At 38.5% G+C, this 22,360-nt stretch overlaps 1 protein-coding gene across 1 annotated transcript in view; it reads left to right on the top strand.

The window, feature by feature from the left end:
- The window catches only part of PXDNL (peroxidasin like), a 547,360-nt gene extending 536,207 nt beyond the window's left edge, over positions 1 to 11,153 (top strand). The window contains exons 22-23 of the mRNA XM_062189595.1: positions 9,872 to 9,985; positions 11,019 to 11,153. Of these exons, the coding sequence (XP_062045579.1) occupies positions 9,872 to 9,985; positions 11,019 to 11,153 (249 nt within the window). The remainder of the gene's footprint in view (positions 1 to 9,871; positions 9,986 to 11,018) is intronic.
- Positions 11,154 to 22,360: the final 11,207 nt, after the last annotated feature.

Genomic DNA, 22,360 nt, shown 5'->3' on the forward strand with positions numbered 1-22,360 from the left:
ATTCCATAGTGTTTATATACCACATTTTCTTTAGCCAGTCATCAGTTGATGTACATCTGTGTTGATTCCATATCTTTTCTATTGTGAATTGAGCTGCAATAAACATGGGGGTACAGATAGCTCTTTAGTATCCTGCTTTCCTTTCATTTGAGTAAATTCCTAGGTCACATTGTAGATCTATTTTCAGGTTTGGAAGAATCCACATACTGTCATCCAAAATGGTTGTATTAGTATACATTCCCACTAATAGTGCATTAAGGTACATTTTCCCCCACAACCTCATCAGCATTTATCATTTTTAATGTTTTATTGATAGTTTTTCTAACTGGTGTGAGGTGAAACTTCATTGTGGTTTTCATTTCCCTGATGGCTAGTGATCCTGAGCATTTTTTCATGTGTCTGCTCACCATTTGAATTTCTACTTTTTTTAAAATTTATTTTATTTGAAAGATAGAGTTACAGAGAAAGGTAGAGACAGATAGAGAGGTCTTCCATCTGCTGGTTCACTCCCCAGATGGCCGCAATGGCCGGAGCTGCACTGATCCGAAGCCAGGAGCCAGGAGCCAGGAATTTCATCTTGGTCCCCCACACGGGTGCAAGGGCCCAAGGACTTGGGCCATCTTCTACTGCTTTCCCAGGCCATAGCAAAGAGCTGGATCAGAAGAGGAGCAGCTGAGACTAGAACCAGTGCCCATATGGGATGCCGGCACTGCATTCCAGGGCTTTAACCCACTACGCCATAGCTAATGCTCCAGGCTGGACTCAAAGTTCATGTGGTCCACAAGAAACTTTTTTCACTAATTTACTTATTGCTTCTCAGATATAGGTTGAATCAATCAATCTGTCCACCCAACTTGGTCAACATACTGGTTGTGATACTTTTATTTTGATATGTTCTTTAGTGATTATAAGCATTCCCAAAACCTCAAGAGCAGTAAATGGCCTTCAATGTGCCCAAATAATGTTTCCCATTAACATATATCTATAAATGAATCATGAGTGCTTTTGCCTGTTGAATTGTTTTCTCTCCATATTCCACTGGATGTTTCTTAATAGTATAGGCTACTTAACTAGAAGATCCTCAGTGTCTGATGCATGGTTCATGTTTTAAAGTAATCAGTTTCTTTGTGTTGGAACATGAAAGCTTAACTCCAGATCTGTCAATAACGTAAAGGGAGTGATAGGCCGGGCAAGTCTACAACAGGGAGTTGGCCTGTCCTAAGGTTTCACATATGTGGCTAGGCCTTAGCAGTAAGAAGAGGTTGCTTTGTGCACACTGAATGACAAGACACAAATCCTGACAAGTGTGATGTAAATGAAAAAGTAAGCATAATTCAACTCCCACAGCAAGAAACATCAGCCAATGTCAGAAATCAGCTCAGAACATCTACAGGAGCCTGAGAAAAATAAAGAACCAGTTGAGCAAATGTCCTGAGAGATTGTTAGGTTTGACTGTTATCAGAGCAATGAGCACTCAAATGAGCATTTGCTGCATTGAGACGTCTGTTTTAACATCCCATGTGGAAAGAAAGGCTGTGAAATGGAGCTGTTATCTAAAGATGACATTTCTGATTGTGTAGCATGCAAACCTTTGTAATTTTTCTGTTATGCACCAGTGTGGATGATATATAGCTTGCAAAGAATTTGTGTTTGTAAAACACCCTTTGTTTTGTGAAAAATGAGCAGTGAGATAAAGATAAGAAACATTGAAATGAAAGACATGGAGGAAATAAACAATAGAGAATGTTGGTGGGAAACTATCTTCCATAGTGGTCTCATCATGTTGGAAGTTAACAATGTTCTTGAGACCTATGTCTTACGGATGTTGAGGGATTCCAACATTCAGTCAGGGATTTCTACCCTTTACTTCCTAAATCTAAGTGGCATAATGTTTATGGGGCTGTTAGATAGTGTCAGTTTTGATATGGTGTTATGTGACTTTCAGAATCTCCTGGTTCCTGACTTTGGTCTGGCCCAGCCTTGGCTGTTGCGGCCATCTGGGGAGTGAATCAGCTGTTGGAAGATCTCTCTCTCTCTCTCTTTCCCTCTGTTTCTTCTCCCCTCTCTCTCTATAACTCTGCCTTTCAATCAAATAAAATAAATCCTTTTGAAAAAGAATCTTATTTTTGATCTTGGTTCCTTAATAACAACAGAATCAAACTTAGAAGAGTGATCTACAAATTTTCATATTGTGTTATGACTAAAATAGATTGGAGATAGTGCAGTTCAGTAGGTTACATTTGCCCCTTAACTTGCTTTTCATCATTGTGGAGATAACTATAATGTTCGTTAAGGTCAGAACATTTAATGTTTGATTTAGCCAAAAGGCTGAGTAACGATAAACATCTATTTTTCAATTTGAGATTTATCTGATATTCCTGACTATAAAGAGAGTGTGTGTGTCGTGTGTCAGGAGTATATAATGATTGATGAGATGAGATATAAGAAGTTATGTCTTTAATTGTAATCAGACTCTTAGTGATGTCTTCACAGATAACACTAAAGTATTTGCATCACTTATTTAAGGCATTCCAAGTGAGATGGGCTTTAATACAAGATCTCGGGGATTTTCACAACTGTTGAAATAGTGAGGAGAACTGAGGTTGTAGAAACAGCTGTTTGAATCTTCTGGATTCACAGGAGCTTACCTCAAAAACCCTGGCCATCTTTGCAGGAACGTCAAGCTCAGATCTAGCTTAGGCATCTGCTAGCAGTTGTGCTTCAGAATAACAATGTACGCCTTCTAAATCTTACCTAGAACCTCTCATGGGTAGGCTCAAACCAGGAATGCATGTGGAAAAGAGATCCTGGAATAGTTTTCTAAGCTCTTTTGGGATGTGTTGAAGAGGTTGATCATCTATGTAGTTGCAAGCTGACTGTAGACAACCCAGAGACTGGAGCTAGGGGAGATGGCATAGCTCTCTGTGACCTGGTAATTGGTTGGGGATTAGAAAGATGAGACATAAAGTTGGAAGGATACCCAATGGTCAGAAAGAAAGCATTCTTGTTCTAAGTGCCAACTGGTTAAGAGAAGTGCACAAACAGATCTGGGAAAAATAGACTGACCACTATAATTTATTAATACAACAAAGTGCATCCTTTTTTTCTTGAGTTTGAAGTAGGTAATATTAAAAATGAATTTGAAAAGAAGCATAATTAATTAGAACTGTTCCAGAAAAGGTTGCTTTACTGAGAAAATACTAGACAGGAATAAAAGGATTTTATTTTATTTTTTATAAAAGAGATTTATTTATTGAGAAAATTAGAGTTACGGGGGGGGGGCGTGGAGAGAGAATCTTCCATTTGCTGTTTTATTCTCCAGATGGTCACACCAACCAGTGCTGGGCCTGGCTGGATTCAGAAGCTTGATTTGGGTCTCCAGCTGGGGTGTCAGATGCCTGAACGCTATGGCCATCTCCATTACTTCTAGCAGGCCATTAGCAGAAAGGTGGATAGGAAGTGGAGCAGCTGGGACACGAACTGGCACTCACGTGGATGTCATTGTTGCAGGTGGCAGCTTTATCCACTATATCACAATGCTAGCCCCAGAAATAAAAGGATTTTAAAGAGGCACTATGAACAATGGTATACCAACAAAGTAGAAAACATGGATAAAATAGACAGATTTTCCAAACACACAAATTACAGAAACACATTCAAAAAGAGTTTAAAAAAAAAGCAAGGATATACCTCAAAAAAGGAGATTGAATTACTGTTAACAACAGTAGCAAACAAATAAACACTTTTCACAATAGAAGAGTGGCTTCACTGATGAATTCAACCAAGAAAAGGGAAGAGGAAGAAACATTTCTCTACTCATTTGGTGAGCCAATATTATAGAGATACCAAAGCTAGGTGGAGCTACCTCAAGAAAACCATACATATATTCCTCCTGTGAGCCCAGAGATAAAACTTCTGAGCAGCAAACTAGTAGCCAAATCCAGTAACTTATATAAAAGGTTATATACTATTACCAACTGGGATTTATCTCAGAAATGCATTAGGGTTTAAAATCTAAAAATCCATTCATGTCATATACCACATCAAAAAATTAAAAGACAAAAATACATGATTTTTAAAATATATTCAGTAAAATTATTTAGCAAAATCCAACACTTTTGCATTGTAAGAATCATCTAAAGTAGAAAAGAACATTCTCATCTTGATACAGAATCTCTACAAAACTCTGAGTGCTAACATCAGCCTTAACCATGAAAGACTGGATGCTTTCTCCCTGACAAACGAAGTCAAATTGTCTTGCCCTGCCATTTCTATTTAACATAGTACTACAGGTTCAAGCCACAGCAATTAGACAAGAAAATTAAATAAAAGGCCTCAAAATCATTTAAAATATCTCAACATTAGTTATCTTTTAGTTATAGATAACATGATCTTAGGTATGGAGAATTCTAAGGAATATACTATATTTTTAATAGTTTACTAAACTACTATTATAGTAGTTTATTAGAAGATTAACCAGTGTTGTGGGATAATAGAGATAACACACAATTTGAAAATGAAGTAAAAACATTTTATTTACAATATCATCAAAGAGAGAGAGAAATACTTAGGAATAAAATTAACCATAAGAAGCATAAATAGTTGACTCTGAAACCCTTGGACTATAGATGAAAGAAATTAAAAAAGACCCAAGTAACTGGAAAGGCATCCCATGTTCATTGATTGGAAGACATCATGCTGTTAAGATGCCAGTAACTTTCAGAATTGTGTAACTCCAAAATTCATATTTCAAAGCCCTAACTCCCAATATGGCAGGTTTTGATATATTTGGAGATTGCATCTCTAAAGGAGTAGCTAAATTAAAATGAAGTCCTTGGAGTGTTCTCTAATCCAGTGTGACTCATTTCCTTATAAGAAATTGGGATTAGGATCCAGGAAAGGTATGTGTGAACAGAGAAGAGGCCCTGTGAAGGCACAGTGAAAAGTTGGTTTCTTTGAGCCAAGGAGGCCAAGTTAGCCCTGGACGAGTTGTAGCTTACATAAATGAAGGAAACAAATTTCTCTTGCTCAAGCCATCTGAAGGGTGATATTTTGTTATGTTAGTTACGGAAGACTAATATACCATTTTTACAGAAATGGAAAAGTCAATCCACAAATTCATATGCAATTGCAAGGACCTTGAATACCACTGTGTTTTTAATATCGTCCTGCTGTTCTTATACTGTTATGTTAGTTTTTTTTTTTCTTTGCATTTTGGTTGTTGGAAGTTGCTGTTGACATTTTGTTGAAGTAAACTGATTTTTTCCTTGACCATCCTAAATGTTAAGATTAATTTCATGTGTCCACCTGACTGAATCACAGGATGCCTAGAGAGCTGGTTAAACATCTCTGTGATGGTGTTTCTGGAAGGCATTAGCATTTGCTTTGGTGAACTGGTGAAAACAGATGGCGCTGTACCTTGGAGTGGACATCTTTCTGTCCATGATAGGCCTGAATAAAATAAAATTAAAAAATGCTGGAAGGGGAGATTTATGGGTTGTCTGCCTCACTGGCATTGATTTTTTTCTTGTCCTCAGTGCTCTTGGTTCTCATGTTCCAGTGTTTCAGACTAAGACTGAAATCTCATCATTGGTTCTCTCATTCTGGGGCCTTCAAACTATATCATTAGCTTTTTTGGGTCTCCAGTTCGCAGGTGACAGATTGTGGGACTTTTCAGCCTTCATAAGCATGTAAACCAACACCAAATATCTTATAATGATTCTGTCATATTGTTCTATTTTTTCTGATTAACATATTAAATCTACTGATAAAGCCATCAAGGGTAGTCTTCATTTCTGTTATAGTATCTTTGAATTCTGTATTTCTACAACTTTCTTTTCTTTTTTTTTTTTTCTGAGCAACTATTTTATTTTATTAATTTTTTTAACTTTTATTTAATGAATATAAATTTCCAAAGTACAGCTTATGAATTACAATGGCTTCCCCCCCATAACTTCCCTCCCACCCACAACCCTCCCCTTTCCTGTTCCCTCTCCCCTTCCTTTCACATCAAGATTCATTTTCAATTATCTTTATATACAGAAGATCAGTTTAGCATACATTAAGTAAAGCTTTCAACAGTTTGCACCCACACAGAAACACAAAGTGAAAAATACTGTTTGAGTACTAGTTATAGCATTAAATCATGATGTACAGCACATTAAGGACAGAGATTCTACATGAGGAGAAAGTGCACAGTGACTCCTGTTGTTGACTTAACAAATTGACATTCTTGTTTATGGCGTCAGTAATCACCTTAGGCTCTTGTCATGAGCTTCCAAGGCTATGGAGGCCTTTTGAGTTTGCCGACTCTGATCATATTTAGACAAGATCATAGTCAAAGTGGAAGTTCTCTTCACCCTTCAGAGAAAGGTACCTCCTTCTTTGATGACCTGTTCTTTTCACTGGGATCTCACTTGCAGAGATCTTTCATTTAGGTCATTTCTTTCTTTCTTTTTTTTTTTTTTTTTTTTTTTTTTGCAACAGTGTCTTGGCTTTCCATGCCTGAAATACTCTCATGGGCTTTTCAGCTGGATCTGAATGCCTTAAGGGCTGATTCTGAGGCCAGAGTACTGTTTAGGACATCTGCCATTCTATGAGTCTGCTGTGTTTCTTTTCTTTTTTTAAAAAAAAAGATTCATTTATTTATTTAAAAGTCAAAGTTGCACAGAGATGGAGAGAGAGAGAGAGACAGAGAGAGAGACAGAGAGAGAAAATCTTCCATCTGTTGCTTCATTTCCCAATTGGTCTCAACAGATCTGAAGCCAGGAGCCAGGAGCTTCTTCCAGGTCTCCAACTTGGGTGCAGGAGCCCAAGGACTTGGGCCATCTTCTACTGCTTTCCCAGGCCACAGCAGAGAGCTGGATCAGAAGTGGAGCAGCCAGGACTCAAACTAGCACCATACGGGATACCAGCATGGCAGGCGGCAGCCTTACTCGCTACACTACAGTGTCGGCCCCATATCCCTTTTAATTATTAGTATTTTCGTCTGTCTACATTATCAATTTTTTCCTGCATGATGTCTATCTTATCCCTTATGACCCTCAACACTTATTAATCATAATTATTTAAAAATCTCTGCTTGATGATTTCAAAATTTGTGTCACATCTGAGTCTGCTCGTTTACTGTTTTAAAACCATTTGATTATGCCTTGCAAATATTGGTTGAGGGACCAGTCTTGTGACACAGAGGGTCAAGTTGCCACTTGCAGTGCTAGCATCCCTTATGAATGCTGGTTTGAGTCCCAGCTGCTCCCTTTCTTATGTAGCTCCCTACTAGTGCACCTGGGAAAAAAGAAAATGGTCGAATTACTTGGGCCCTTCCACCCATGTAGGAGACCTGTTCCAACCCCATCCACTGCAGCCATTTGGGGATTGAACCAATGAATAAAAGATCTCTCTTTCTTAAAAAATTTTTTTTTTGTTTGGTGCTACCCATAATGTCTTGGGTAATCAGAACTTTGGTAAATAGATTTTTGCTTTAGGTTTTTATATTGAAAAGGCAAAATGTCGTGTTGTGTTTAATGCTTCCTGTAACAGTAGGTGCCATGGCTCTAAATTCCTGTAGCATCCTTGTTTTTGTCTCTCCTAACTTGACTCCTGTGATATGCTCTTCTTCAGAGAGAATCTGACTTTCAGCTGTTTCTGCTGTAACCATTTCTTTTACTGGAAATCTGTTGCTGTTCTGGTTAGTTGTGTGAGTGGGAGAATTTTATATCATCTACTGGTAAAATCTTGGATTTTTAGTGGGACCGCCCCTTGGGTTTGTGACCCTCACAAATGTTTCTCTAACACTGTGGCTTTCTTTCTCCTTTTCTCCAATTTCCTTCTCTGGCTGAAGCATTCTTAAATCAATTGCACTGAAGCACTGACCCCTGTTTCTATGTTTTATTGTCACCTCAATAACTGAGTCAGAATGCCAGGAGTGGGTTGAAGTGTGTAAGGATCCACTCCTACCACTTTGGTTAAGGTTTCAGAATAGTGGCTTGGCAAACTCCTTCCCCCTTAGTGTATAGGCCTTTCTTATGGACAAGATTCCAAACATATTCCACTAAAGCTATTCTTGTTTGTTGGGTGCTCTCCACAAGACCCTCATGAAGTTCTGTGAGGTAAATCCTGTGAGTGTGGAAAGCCCCTAAAAGATGGCAACTCCCAGCACCCTGTGTTGCCTGCATGCGTCCCCATTAGTCTCCAGAAATTTGTCAAAATTACCATGTAAGTGTTTATATTAGAGTTCCCCCAGAGAAACAGAACCAACAGGATGCCTGTTTCTTTACTTACTCATTTCTTTATTTAAATACATTAGCTCATATAATTATGGAAATGGGCAAGTTAATCTGCAGTGTGATCTGGTAGGCTCAAGATGCAGGACAGCCAATGGTGCATGTCAGATATAAAGGTATCTTCTGGAAAATCCCTCTCACTCTTTCCATTTAGTTCAGGCCTTCAATTGATTGGATGGGACCACTGACATTTACAGGACAATTTGTGTTACTCCAAATTGACTACTTTAAATATTAATCTCATCCAAAAACAACCTCCATGTTGATGCATGAAATTACCCAACACAGTGTTCTGATCAGGTTACAGCTTCAACGCTTAATTGTCTGCTTCAGGTAAGCAGACCTTGGTACAGTCTATAATTTATTCATTAATTTCCCCAGATTGCAGTAAGGTAATTTACCCTGCAGGCCAGTTCTCCAAGAAACATCAATAATTTTCAGTTTGTCGAATTTTCCTTGTTTAGGGATGGGAGTGATGATGACTTGAGAGCTTTTTACATGTTGGAGTTAAAAGTAGATTCCCTCAGTTTATTTCTGGCTCACTGTGCTTCTGCAGACAGACCAATTTCTCTACCATTTTAAAACTGAAAACAGAGACTGTGTCTCACAGAGGCTCTGACATCTTGTAGGAGATGCAACTCTGCAGATGTGCAGGTGACATTCTCATTATTTCAACAACTATATTCTCTCAGAGTTCTGGAGGCTGGACTTCCACCAACAAGGTGAAGGCAGGGTTTTTGTCATCCCAGGTTGCTGTCCCTTGACTGCAGTTGACCCCTTCTCATTATGCTCTCACCTGGGCTTTCTTCTCTGTGCACTCTTGGCGTCACCCCATCCCCCCCCCCCCCTTGATAAAGACACCAGTGAAATTGTCTGAGAGCCCCACTCTTAGGCCATTAGATGAGGCTTCTTAAAGGCCTTCCTTATCCCCACACAGGTCTACATTAAAGAGTTAGGGCATCAGCCTTGCACTTAGAGGAGACACAGTTCCCTAAAGAAAAGCCTTTCTTACTGCTTGGGCAGAACCGGTTGAAACTTCTCAACTGCTCTCTGTATTCCTTTGCAAGTTCTCATTATCAGCTTCACTTATCATTGTGGTTTGTTTTTATTTGTCTGTCTACCAAATAGTAATATCCTTGAGACCCTGGGTTGCTTACTTTCGTCTTTTAAACTTAATATATTTTACATGACATGTGTGCAATTTAAGGGAATTTAAGTGACAGAAAAATTAAAATACTAATTAGTGGAAATAGTATTTATTTATGCTTATTGAGAACACTTTCTAAATATGTAATTTCACTCATTAGATTTTAATTCTCCTTCCTTTAGAAATAAACTATTGCAGATTCTAGGTGCATAGTCAATAGTTTCCCGTACATAAAGGACTGTTTATTCGTTTAGACATTGGATGATTCTTGTTCATCGTGTTTTGAGGGAAAATGTTAAGAAAAAATTACGTAGGCTTTGAAGTTTGTTTGCCTTTGAGGCGTGTGTTTACAGAAGAGAGGGTTTCACCAAACCACCTTATTTATCAGCTTTCTTGCTACCTATTTTAATTCCCACAGTCCTTTCCTTCCCTCTTCTTTCAGATAAACAAGCTGGAGGCACGCCTGAGGCAGGCAGGATGCACAGATGATAAAGGGATTCAAAGGAAGGACCAGGAACGCTGGATGAGAGAAGACTGTATTAGCTGCACCTGTGAGGTGTGCGAGGCCAGACACTTTCCTATCCATCTGCTTTTATGTTACTTTTCCTTGCCAGCCAGCTGAAGCATACCTGAAAAATTCAAAGAGAAAATAAAATATCCTTTTCTAAACAGATTCTAGGCATCTTGAAAATTGCTATTTGAGAGGGAGACAGGGAAAAATCAGACAGCTCTCCTATGCTGTTTCTTTCCCCAAATGCCCACAATGCCTGGGGCTGGTCTGGGATGAAACAAAAGCCAGGAATAAAATCCGCATGGGTGGAAGGAATGCACTTGGGTGAGCCATCACCACGGCCTCCCAGGGACCACATTAACAGGAAGGTGGTGGAATTGCAAGAGGAGCTAGGGTTCAAATCTGTGGTGGGGATGGACCTGTCTCAACCTCAAGGCCAAAAGTCCATCCCGCTAGTCATAACTTTAAAATTCAGATGCCACTGTGATACTTTGAGTCTTCTGATTGTTGATTACTATGACATTACATGTGGACTTTTTAAAAAAGTTTCATTGACACACACCAGGGAACTGAGCCTTAGGAAGCTCATGTGTATTGCCTCAAATCACAGAAGTAAACTGAGGCAGGCTGGCACTTGAGTTCATTTCATTATTCCTAAGCCAGGCTTGCTACAATTGTTGCCTGACAGCACTTGGCAAAATGCACAATTCTTTATAAATATGAAAAGGTGTTATAGAAACCACCAAAATAAAAATGTTCAAATTTCTCATTGAATTTTCCTTTTGAACAGAGCTGATTGCCCCTAGTCCTCTGGAAACGTGTGAACTTCCCGAGGCTTACGATATGTTACAGTGCTGTAGATTATGTTTTACTGGGGGGGGGGGGGCTTCTAAATTTGCTCTCCCTGCTGCAAATATGCAGAAAGAAGACTAGAAACCACCTGCAAACATTAGTGCCACTTGGAGCATTATTTAAACCAGGTAGAGGTAGTCACCCTATCAGAGTAGATAAAGGAACTTATTGTTTAATGATTTTATTGTAAGAAACGTGGGGATGATTCTTGAATGTTGCCTTGCAGAGTGGCCAAGTCACGTGTGTGGTGGAGAATTGCCCCCCAACTCCATGTTCCAATCCTCAACTGGAGAAAGGAACCTGTTGTCCAGTTTGCAGAAGAAAGCAAGGGATGCCAGCTGATGCCCCAGAGAGGCGCTGACAAATGCTGTCTGCTCTGGAGCTCTGAATGGCAGATTTCTCAGGAAGAGAAGTAGGACTTCAGCGCTTTTGACCTGTAATCGCACCTGTGGTACAGACGCCATTGATTCAAGAGCAAAATTGTTCATTTAAACCTTAGCCACTCTGATCTCCTTTTATCTTTTCCTTTTCAATATGTCTTGAAATAATGCTAATGACTATACAGGCATAGGAATTTTTATTTTAAGAAGCATTTCTTATTGTAAGTCATCAGTTTTATATACCATACGTTGAAATAAAAAGTATATATGTCATATTTTTTAAAAATGTGAGTGTTGTGGAAAATTTCTAATTTAAAAAGTTCAGAGAGATTTTATAATCTGCAAGGATTGTGAGAGAATGAGTTTGCACTTAGAGAAGACTTCTGGAAACATCTGTGATAAAAGCATACAATGCTATGAAGCTGTTAGGTTTTTCTGGGAAGGCTCTCATCTTCACTTTCATTACTTTCTAACTTCTGGGACATTAGGGAAAAGCCAGTGAAAAAGCTATCATTATTTGAGGGAGGTTGTCAGTTCTGCATGGGCTGGGAAATGCAAAGTCTCTGATGGAAAGAGACTTCAAAGTAGATTGCTCTAGATGGACCTTTCCCATGCTTGTCATTAGCATTCCTGAGTTGTCAACTCTGAAGTACAGTCAAGTCTGAAATTCAGGAGCAGTCTGAATTTACTGTCAGGAAAATTCAAGTGTTTCTGACTTTTACAAAAGTGGTTGCTATGGAGCTCTCCACATCTGGTGCTCTGCTATGGCGTTTGAAACACACCCCCAGAAGCAATAGGTTTATTTACCTCCAGAATTGAGTATTATGTAAATTAGATGATTTGCATTTAATGTTAGATAGGGCCCTTTAAAATATAACCTAAATATGTGCACCTGTATGCGAGTGTAGCTTGTAGTTGTTGACAGATTTTATAAAGCATATTTTGTGCCAAACTCTTACAGAAAGACTTTATTTATTATTTTTTACTTTTTTTTGGTGAGCAAATTTCATGTATTTCAGATACACAGATTTAAGGAATCTAGCGGTACTTCCCACCCCACCCTCCCTCCCACACATGCTCCCTATCTCCCTCCTCCTTCCTTTCTTATTCTTTCTTTTAATTTTTACAATGACATACTTTCAGTTTATCTTATAATCATAAGATTAAAACTCCACTAAGTAAAGAGTTCAACAAAAAGGAAGGGAAAACAAAAACAAAACAAAATACTGTTCTACCACACCAGTGGAGAAAAGGCCTGTATACAATAGTCAATTCTCAAAATGTCAATTTCAGTAACATACAGTACATTTTTGGTACACAGATTAGGGAAAACATGGTATTCGTCTTTTGGAGACTGGTTTATTAAGCTAAGTATAGTGGTTTCCAGTGGCATTTACTGTGTTGTGAAAGGCAAGACTTTATATAGTGTCCTGCTGAGGCAGGCTCTCAGGGAGAGCACTACAGTTTTCCAGTGACAAAACAAAATCTTAAAAAGTTTTAATGTCACAATATTTGGAGTTTTTATGTAAAATGCGATATTATATTTAGTAAAATATTTTTGTGATCTTAGTGTAATGAGTGAGGAAATGTTTCTGGAGTTTAATAACATGAAGGGAATACTTCAAAAAGTTTGTGGGAAATGGAGTAAAAGTGTGTACTTGCTTTTGTGCAAAAAAAATTTTAAATCAATGCACAGATTTTTCATAATATGCACCAAAATATATCTTATAATTCCAATTTCCACAAATCTTTTTAAAATCCCCAAGCATCCAATTGTTTTTATGTGTTAATGACTGCTGTTCAAGATCTAAAATAATTTTTACTAGATTTTTTTGAAGAAAACAACAAAAAAATTCTTAAAGGTTTCATGTTTGATAGACTATTTTCCTTCCTTTTGAAAACTAAAAAAATCATTTAACAGGCACAAAAACTGTTCTTTTTTATGGAATGCTATATGATGTTTCCTTACATGTATACATGGTGTGATATACAATCTGTGTCAGCATATACAGTGTGTATATATATATATATATATATATATATATATCGGTATATATCAGTTTTGAAAAAAACCTAGAAGAGAAATATGCAGTGCATTATCTTTAGTCACCCTACTATGTTATAGAACCCCAGAACTTCTTACTCCTCTCTGGCTATTATCTGTCAATCAACCTTTCCCCTTCCTCCCTACTTCCCGCCACAGCCTCTGGTAACCACCAATATATATTTTTAAACTTTTTTTTAATAACTATAAATTTCACTTTTTTTGTTCATTTTTTCTTTTTTTAAAATTTATTTATTTGACAGGTAGAGTTATAGACAGTGAGAGACAGAGAGACAGAGAGAAAGATCTTCCTTCGTTTGGTTTACTCCCCAAGTGGCCTCTCTGGCCAGCGCGCTGCGCCGATCTGGAGCCAGGAGCCAGGTGCTTCCTGCTGGTTTCCCATGCGGGTGCAGGACCCAAGCACTTGGGCCATCCTCCATTGCCTTCCCGGGCCACAGCAGAGAGCTGGACTGGAAGAGGAGCAAGCGGGACAGAATCTGGTGCCCCAACCGGGACTAGAACCTGGAGTGCCGGTGCCACAGGTGGAGGATTAGCCAAGTGAGCCGTGGCGCCAGCTCATTTCTTCTTTTGAGAACTGTCGATTGAAGTTCTTTGCCCATTTATCCTCCTGTTCTCCCATGCCGGTGCAGGCACCCAAGCACTTGGGCCATCCTCCACTGCCTTCCTGGGCCACAGCAGAGAGCTGGACTGGAAGAGGAGCAACCGGGACTAGAACCCGGCACCCATATGGGATGCTGGCGCCGCAAGGCGGAGGATTAACCAAGTAAGCCACGGTGCCGCCCCAATTACTATAAATTTCAAAAGTACAACTTTTGGATTACAGCAGTTTTTCCTCCCATAACCACCCTCCCACCCGCAAACCATCCCATATCCTGTTCCCTCTCCCATCCCATTCTTCATTAAGATTCATTTTTAATTATCTTAATATACAGAAGATCAATTTAGTATATACTAGGTACAGATTTCAACAGTTTGCACCCACACAGACACACAAAGTATAAAGTACTGTTTGAATACTAGTTTTTCCGTTAACCAATATATTTTTATCTTATTTGAGATTCTGTGAGATCACCTAGCTCTTAGACTCCATGTAGGAGTGAGAACACATCATATTTGTCTTTCTGTGCTTATCCTATTACATTTTGTCCAAGCTGTTGCAATTGACAAAGTTTTATCCTTTTTATGGCTGAGTAATATTTCATTGTGTATACATACCACATTTCTTCATCCATTCATTAGTGGACAGGCACTTAGATCACTTACATTTCTTCGTTATTATGAATATAGAGCTGTGATAATCATAGATGTACAGATGTCTCTTCAATGGGTAGATTTCATTTCTCTTTGGTGTATAACCAGCAGTGGGATTGCTGGGTTATTTGGTAATTCTGTGTTCAGGTTTGAAAGAATTCCCATATTGTTTTCCACAGTGGTTGTATTAATTTATAGTCCCACTCATGGGGAGCAAGGGTTACCTTTTCTCCACACTTGCTATCTTTTGTCTTTTTGATAATAACCAATCTTATTACTCGAGTGGGGTAATATTTCATTTTAGTTTTGATTTGCATTTCACATTTTAAACTTATTTGGACTTGTTTTGTGTTCTACTGTATGCTCTAACCCCGGGAATGGTACAGGTACTGTTGAGAATATATGTGTTCAATAGCTGTTGGATAGAAATTTCTGTGGATGTCTGTTAGGTCCAGTTGATCTAGGGTGCAATTTAACTCTGTTGTTTCTTTTTGATTTTTTGTGTCGATGACCTCTCCATTTCTAAAAGCAGGGTGTTAAAGTCCCCTACTATTATTGTATTGGAGTCTGTCTCTCTCTTTAGGTCTATTAATATTTGCTGCATGTACTTGGGTGCTCCAATACTGGGTGCATACATATTTATAAATGGTGATACCTCTTGCTAGATTAAACATTATATAAAGACATTCTGGTCTCCTTTTTACTGATTTTAATTTAAATCTATTTGATCTGGTAAAAGTATGACTACTGCTTTATTTTGGGTTTTATTTGCATAGAATATCTTGTTCCATCCTTTCATCTCAGACTGTGTGTGTCGTTAGAAGTGAAGTGAGTTTCTTGTATGCAGCATATAGTCTTTTCAGTAATTCTATGTTTTTTAATTGGAGAATTACTATTGCCTTTTTGATTTTTTAAAATTTAAAAATTTTAATTTTAGTTAGTTTTCAACAGATTCAGTGTGATTTGCAGACAATGCTAAGAACATAATAATAGTCCTTTCTATTCCTCTATCCTTCCTACCACCTTTCCTTCTCCCTCTCTTTTTTTTTAGTTTTTGAGATAAGATTTTAAAATTACATTACAATAAAAAGGCTTAATACATCACAAGAAGTTTAACAAGTAAAAAGAATGAATATCCTAGTTTAGTGGAAATATAGACAATGGCTATAAATTACAATTGAATGGGGAAATGACCATTTCACCCATGCACACTAAATCTTAATCACAGATCATTAAAACTATGAGAGTATTACATGCTTTTTAAAAAGATTATTTAATTATTTGAGAGGCAGATTAACAGATAAAGAGAGGAAGAGACAGAGATTGGTCTTCCATGTCTTCCATCCACTGGCTCATTCCCCAAATGGCCAAGGTCCCAGTAGTAAAACATCCTTAACCATTGGCTTGACAAAGGTATAAAGCAAAGTTTTACAAAACTATATTTGCTTCTGTACTGATACACAAAATATTTATTTCTTTTTTCTCTCTTTTTTGATTTTTTTTTTAATTTTACCTCCCACATACAGCATGTGGTATTTGTCTTTCTGGGTATAGCTTATTTCACTCCACATAATGTCCTCCAATTACATCCATTTTGCTGAAAATGGGAGTGTTTCATTCTTTTTATAGCTGCATAATATTCCTTAGTGTATATATACTTAATTTTCTTTATTCATTCATCTGGTGATGGACATCTTGGTTGGTTTTGAATTTTGGCTATTGTGAACAGTTCTGCTATAAACATGGTGGTGCAAGCATCTTCTTGATACAGCGGGTTTAAGTCTTTGGGGTATACATCCAGTAGTGAGATTGGTGGATCATATGGCAAGTCTACAGTTTTGTAGGAAACCTTAACACTGTTTTCCACAGTGGCTGCATTAATTGACATTCCTACAAACAGTGTTTAAGTGTTCTTCCTTAGCATGCTTGCCAGCAGTTGTTACTTTCTATGTATTGGGTTTTAGTTATTCTGATAGAAATGAGGTGATTTCTCATTGTGCTTTTCCTTTGCATTTCCCTGATGGCTAGTGATATTGAGCATTTGTCCTTAGATTTTTGAATGTTGGCCATTTGTCTTTCTTTCTTTCTTTCTTTCTTTCTTTCTTTCTTTCTTTCTTTCTTTCTTTCTTTCTTTCTTTCTTTCTTTCTTTCTTTCTTTCGACAGGCAGAGTTAGACAGTGAGAGAGAGAGAGACAGAGAGAAAGGTCTTCCTTCAGTTTTACTCCCCAGGTGGCCTCTCTGGCCAGCGCACTGCGCCGATCTGGAGCCAGGAGCCAGGTGCTTCCTGCTGGTTTCCCATGCGGGTGCAGGACCCAAGCACTTGGGCCATCCTCCATTGCCTTCCCGGGCCACAGCAGAGAGCTGGACTGGAAGAGGAGCAAGCGGGACAGAATCTGGTGCCCCAACCGGGACTAGAACCTGGAGTGCCGGTGCCACAGGTGGAGGATTAGCCAAGTGAGCCATGGAGCCAGCCCATTTCTTCTTTTGAGAACTGTCGATTGAAGTTCTTTGCCCATTTATCAGCTGTCTTTTTGTTGTTGAGTTTTTTAATTTGCTGATATGTTCAGGATGTTAATCCTTTGTCAGATAGGTGGTTCACAAATATGTTTCCCATTCTGTTGGATATTTCTTTGCTCTATTGATTATTTCCTGTGCCGTGCAAAAGCTTCTGAGTTTGATATAGTCCTATTTGTTTACTTCTGCTTTTGTTGCCTGTGCTTTGAGGATCTTGTCCAAGAAATCATCCCCTACACCAATGTCTTGTAGTGTTTCCCCTTGTTTTCTTCGAGCAATTTCATTGTCTCAGCTCTTAAATTTAGGTTTTGATCCATATTGAGTTGGTTTTTGTTTATGGTGAGAGGTATGGATCTAATTTAATTTTTCTACACACACACACACATTCAGTTTTGTTAGCAGCATTTATTGAAGAGACTATCCCTATCCACTGAATATTTTTTGCCAGAACTCAATTGGACCTATGTACGTGGATTAATTCCTGGGCTCTCTGTTCTATTCAATTGATCTATGTATCGGGTTTTGTGCCAGTACAAGCTGTCTTAATTGCTTTATATTTGAATTCAGGTATTGAGATGCCTTCAGCTTGATTTTTCTTGCTCAGGATCCTTAACTTTTGGCTATTCTGGGTCACTTATGATTCTATATGAGTTTTAGGATTATTTTTTTCTAACTTTGTAAAGTATGCCTTTGGTATTTTGGTAGTGATTGCATTGAATCTGTTAATTGCCTTAAGTAGTATAGACATTTTGATGATGATATTGATTCTTCTGATCCATGAGTAAAGACAATTTTCCATTTTATTCTGTGTCTTTGATAATTTCTTTCATCAATATTTGCTAATTTTCATTGTAGAGATCGTTCACTTCTGTGGTTAAATTTACTCCTAAATATTTTATTTTTTTGTGGTTATCATGAATGGGATTTATTTCTTGATTTCCTTTTTATGAGTTCATCATTAACATACAAAAAGTTACTGTTTTTGTATGTTTATTTTGTAATCTGCAACTTTTCTGAACTGATCAATCTGAACAGCTTTTTCATGAAGTGTTTAGGTTTTTCCATGTACAGCATCATGTCATCTGCAATTATGGATAATTTGATTTACTCTTTTCCAATTTTTGTGTGCCTTATTTCTTTCTTCTCCTCAATTGTTCTTGCTAAAACTTCCAGTACTACCTTGAATAAGAATGGCAAAAGTGTACATCCTTGTCTTGTTCCAGATCTGAGGAGAATACTTCAGTTTTTCCCCATTCAGTGTGATATTAGCTGTTAGTTTGTGACATATAGCTTTTGCAATTTTGAGGCTAACAAGACACTTTTTTTTGGCTGTAAGGCTACTTAAAAGGATAACAATTTAACATCGATTATGAAGATGGGGAAACAGAGAGACAAAAACCAAAGGGATACAAAATCCTAATCAGGAATGCTACTTTTGTGTTTCATCGCTACCACATTTTGAATTTTTCATGTTACATTTTTCCTTTTTCAGTATTGCTAGCCTGTTAATATTTTAATGTACTAATTGCAAGTTTATAGTCTTAATTGTAAAGATAAAAATGTTTTACACATCATATGTACAATATTACAGCATTCTGAATTTGTTTCTATAGTTACTCTTACCATTGAGTTTTCTACTTTCTGATATTTGCTTCTTACTTATTAATATCCATTTCTTTCAGTTTGTAGAACTTCCATTATCATTTATATATTTATTGAAAGATAGAGTTACATAGAGAAATAGATCTTCTATCCTCTGGTTCTCTACATGGCTGTAATAGCCATGGTGGGGCCAGGCTGTGGCCAGGCTGAAGCCAAGAGCCTGGAACTCCATCTGGTATCCCACGTGAGTGCCAGGACCCAGGTACTTGAATCATTTTCCATTGCCTTTCCAGGCACATTAGCAGGGTGTTGGATTGGAAATGATGCAAACAAGACTTGAACCCAGCAGCTTAACCTGCTGCAGCACAACACTGGCCTCTGGAATTTTGCTTCTTGCTGGTGGTTGAGGCAGGGGCAGCAGAGGCTGCCAGGCTTTGGAAGCTCCAAATATTCACTCCACAAGTGAGGCCCATGATTCAGGGCAGGGGGGCTCAGCCCGACTTAGTTTTTTCACAGTGTGGAACTGTGATTCAGTTCTCTCTCCCTCTCCCCACTGGTAGGCACCTCCAGCCATGCTTCTTAGAGCTGGGAGAGGCATAGCATAGGCAACTTTTCCCTTCTTGCTTTCTTCAATGAGAGTTTTTTCATGTTTATAACAAGATGAGGCATTGTGGTCTCTCACCTGGTTTCTGTAGCTCTTGTGAAGGGGACTTGTGTGTATAGCTGTTCACATTGATGTCTGCTGGGAGCTGGTGGCTGGAGCCTCCTACTCAGCTGCCTTCTTGAATTTCCTGGGTAAGCTTTTTAAATCCCAAACAATTTGTAATTACATTAAGCTTTAGAAAATAAAACCTAATGAATCCCAGAACTTTGACATTGTGTGACCTTTCAAAATCCAACAAGGTTAAATGAAGCTAAACTGTATGGAAACATAGTATGTTCCTCAAAAACACTGTTAACTAACTGGGAATGGCATGGCAATTTCAAATGAATTATGTAAAGTTTAGATTGGTCATCATTGTTATTTGTCATTTTATTATCTTACTGAAGTTTAAGCAAGTCCTGTACAATCACGTATCTAACTTTTATACTCTGACCATTTAGTAACTCATATATTATCTGGTTAATATTTTTGACTCATCAATTATAAATAAATATAAAAAATAGAGATGCATGTATCAATAAAAGTGTAAATGCATTTGTAACAGAAAGATTTAAAAGCTCAATGTGTATTTAGGACATTTTAAATTCAGTCAGTATATAGCCATGGCTTTAACTGAGTCACAAGGATTATTTTTTGCTTTTTATATTTTACTATGTAATATTTATTTCTAGTTTTTAATTTTTTAAAGATATATTTATTTTTATTTGAAAGTCAGAGTTACACAGAGAGAGAAGGAGAGGCAGAGAAAGAGAGAGGTCTTTCATCTGCTGGTTCACTCCCCAGATTGCAGTGGCCAGAGCTGCACCCATCTGAAGCCAGGAGCCAGGAGCTTCTTCGGGGTCTCCCACATGGGTGCAAGGGCCCAGGAACCTGGGCCATCTTCTACTGCTTTCCCAGGCCAAAGCAGAGCTAGATCGGAAGAGGAGCAGCCAGGACCCAAACCAGTGCCCACATGGAATACCGGCTCTGCAGACCACGGCTTTAACCCACTGCACCACAGCGCTGGCACCCATCTCCAGATGTTTTATATGAGAACACCACTCATACATCCGCAGGGGCCAAGGGCTTGGGCCTTCCTCTGCTGCCTTCCCAGGCCACAGAAGAAAGCTGGGTCGGAAGTGGAGCATCCAGGACTCGAACTGGAGCCCTTATGAGATGCTGGCACTGCAGACGGCGTCTTTACCTGCTATGCCACAGCACTGGCCCTGGTTTTTATTTTTTAAAGAAATACTGAACAGTAAAAATTCCAAATATTTCTGAAGGATATAAAGACCACTGCCTTCTATTTCTGCAGTCTAAATGCCGTTGATATTTTTAGTGTGTGTGTGTGTGTGATCTTTGTGGTTGTGCATTTTTATGTTTATGTGGGTATATTCTATGCAATCTGAGTATGAGAGTAATTCTTCCTTAGCAGTTTCATTTATTCCAAAGGACCTTAAGGCATTGCATTTCCAAGTGTGGTTGTGACATTTTGCTATATCACATTTTGCCAGGAAATATGCTTGAGATGAAGTTTGGTGATGTTCTTTGTATGTGGTACTCTTCTGATCTGGGGCAGAAGGCTCCTAACAGTCACATACTCTTCTTTGACTGGCAGGTGTGTACAAAGAAGGAAAAGCATTCCGGGGCTCACTTTTCCTCCAATTTAATCCAACTGAGAAAAGCACAGGATTTTAGCCAGGCTGTATGATTGTAGAAAGAGGGTAGAAAACCACATTCTTTACTTCAGAAACACTTTCATTTTCCTATGTCTGCTACTCACAAACGGCCACACAGCACATAAATCTACATGGAATGAAGTTGATGGGGCATGAGCAATTTTTATTTGAGAATAGAGTACTTATTTTATAGTTTTTAATTTTTCGGAACAAATAGCAATGTATAAAAATGCTAATTTGTTTACTTTCTAGATCTATATATGGAAGAATAAGCAGAAGTAGAGAAAACTGGATTCTGGAAAGAATTCTTTAATTTTCATTGTAAAGTTATTATATCTTCACTGGGTGTAATTACTGCTAATAACCAATGGCCAATATTATGTACATGCATTATAAATTTTTTCAAATAAAATATAATTCATTAGGAATTTATATCAAGTTCTTAGTCACATGGAAATCCTGTCTTCCACTTTTAAAAAACATATTTAACTGAGTGTCCTCAACATTTACTGGCATGATAGACTTTGTGAAAAACAATACAAGAACTATTTGTTCTTTATGAATATTCAAGAAGAGAGATGACAGATGACGTGCTAAAATAAATGATTCCAAAAGCTGTATTTTAAATATAAATTTATATGCAGTATTTTATCCTTTGTAAGATAATTTGTTGTCTTGTATTTCAAGCACCAGAAATGAATTAATGTTTAAATTTATATTTCGGCTGGCGCCACAGCTCACTTGGCTAATCCTCCGCCTGCGGAGCCAGCACCCCGGATTCTAGTTCTGGTCAGGGCGCTGGATTCTGTCCCGGTTGCTCTTCTTCCAGTCCAGCTCTCTGCTGTGGCCCAGGAAGGCAGTGGAGGATGGCCCAAGTGCTGGGGTCCCTGCATCCGCATGGGAGACCAGGAGGAAGCACCTGGCTCCTGGCTTCCGATCGGCGCAGCGTGCTGGTTGTAGCAGCCATTTAGGGGGTGAACCAACGGAAAAAGGAAAACCTTTCTCTCTGTCTCTCTCTCTCTCTGTCTCTCACTGTTTAACTCTGCCTGTCCAAAAAATTTATATTTCAACTATAAAAAAAGAATATATAATGTTCCCAATAGTATGAGACACATTTTCTCTTCTTTTAATATACTTTGTAAAGAAATGAGAAGAATTTCTTCATACATATGTTATTGATCCAAATGATTCAACTCAAGTGCATGCACATAAGTTCTTTAGAAATTTTTTTGAAAACTGGAATGACGGCCGGCGCCGCGGCTCACTAGGCTAATCCTCCGCCTTGCAGCGCTGGCACACCGGGTTCTAGTGCCGGTCGGGGCACCGATCCTGACCCGGTTGCCCCTCTTCCAGGCCAGCTCTCTGCTGTGGCCAGGGAGTGCAGTGGAGGATGGCCCAAGTGCTTGGGCCCTGCAGCCCATGGGAGACCAGGAG

This window comes from Lepus europaeus, chromosome 4 (genome assembly GCF_033115175.1).
Source record: "Lepus europaeus isolate LE1 chromosome 4, mLepTim1.pri, whole genome shotgun sequence".
Classification (NCBI taxonomy): Eukaryota; Metazoa; Chordata; class Mammalia; order Lagomorpha; family Leporidae; genus Lepus; species Lepus europaeus.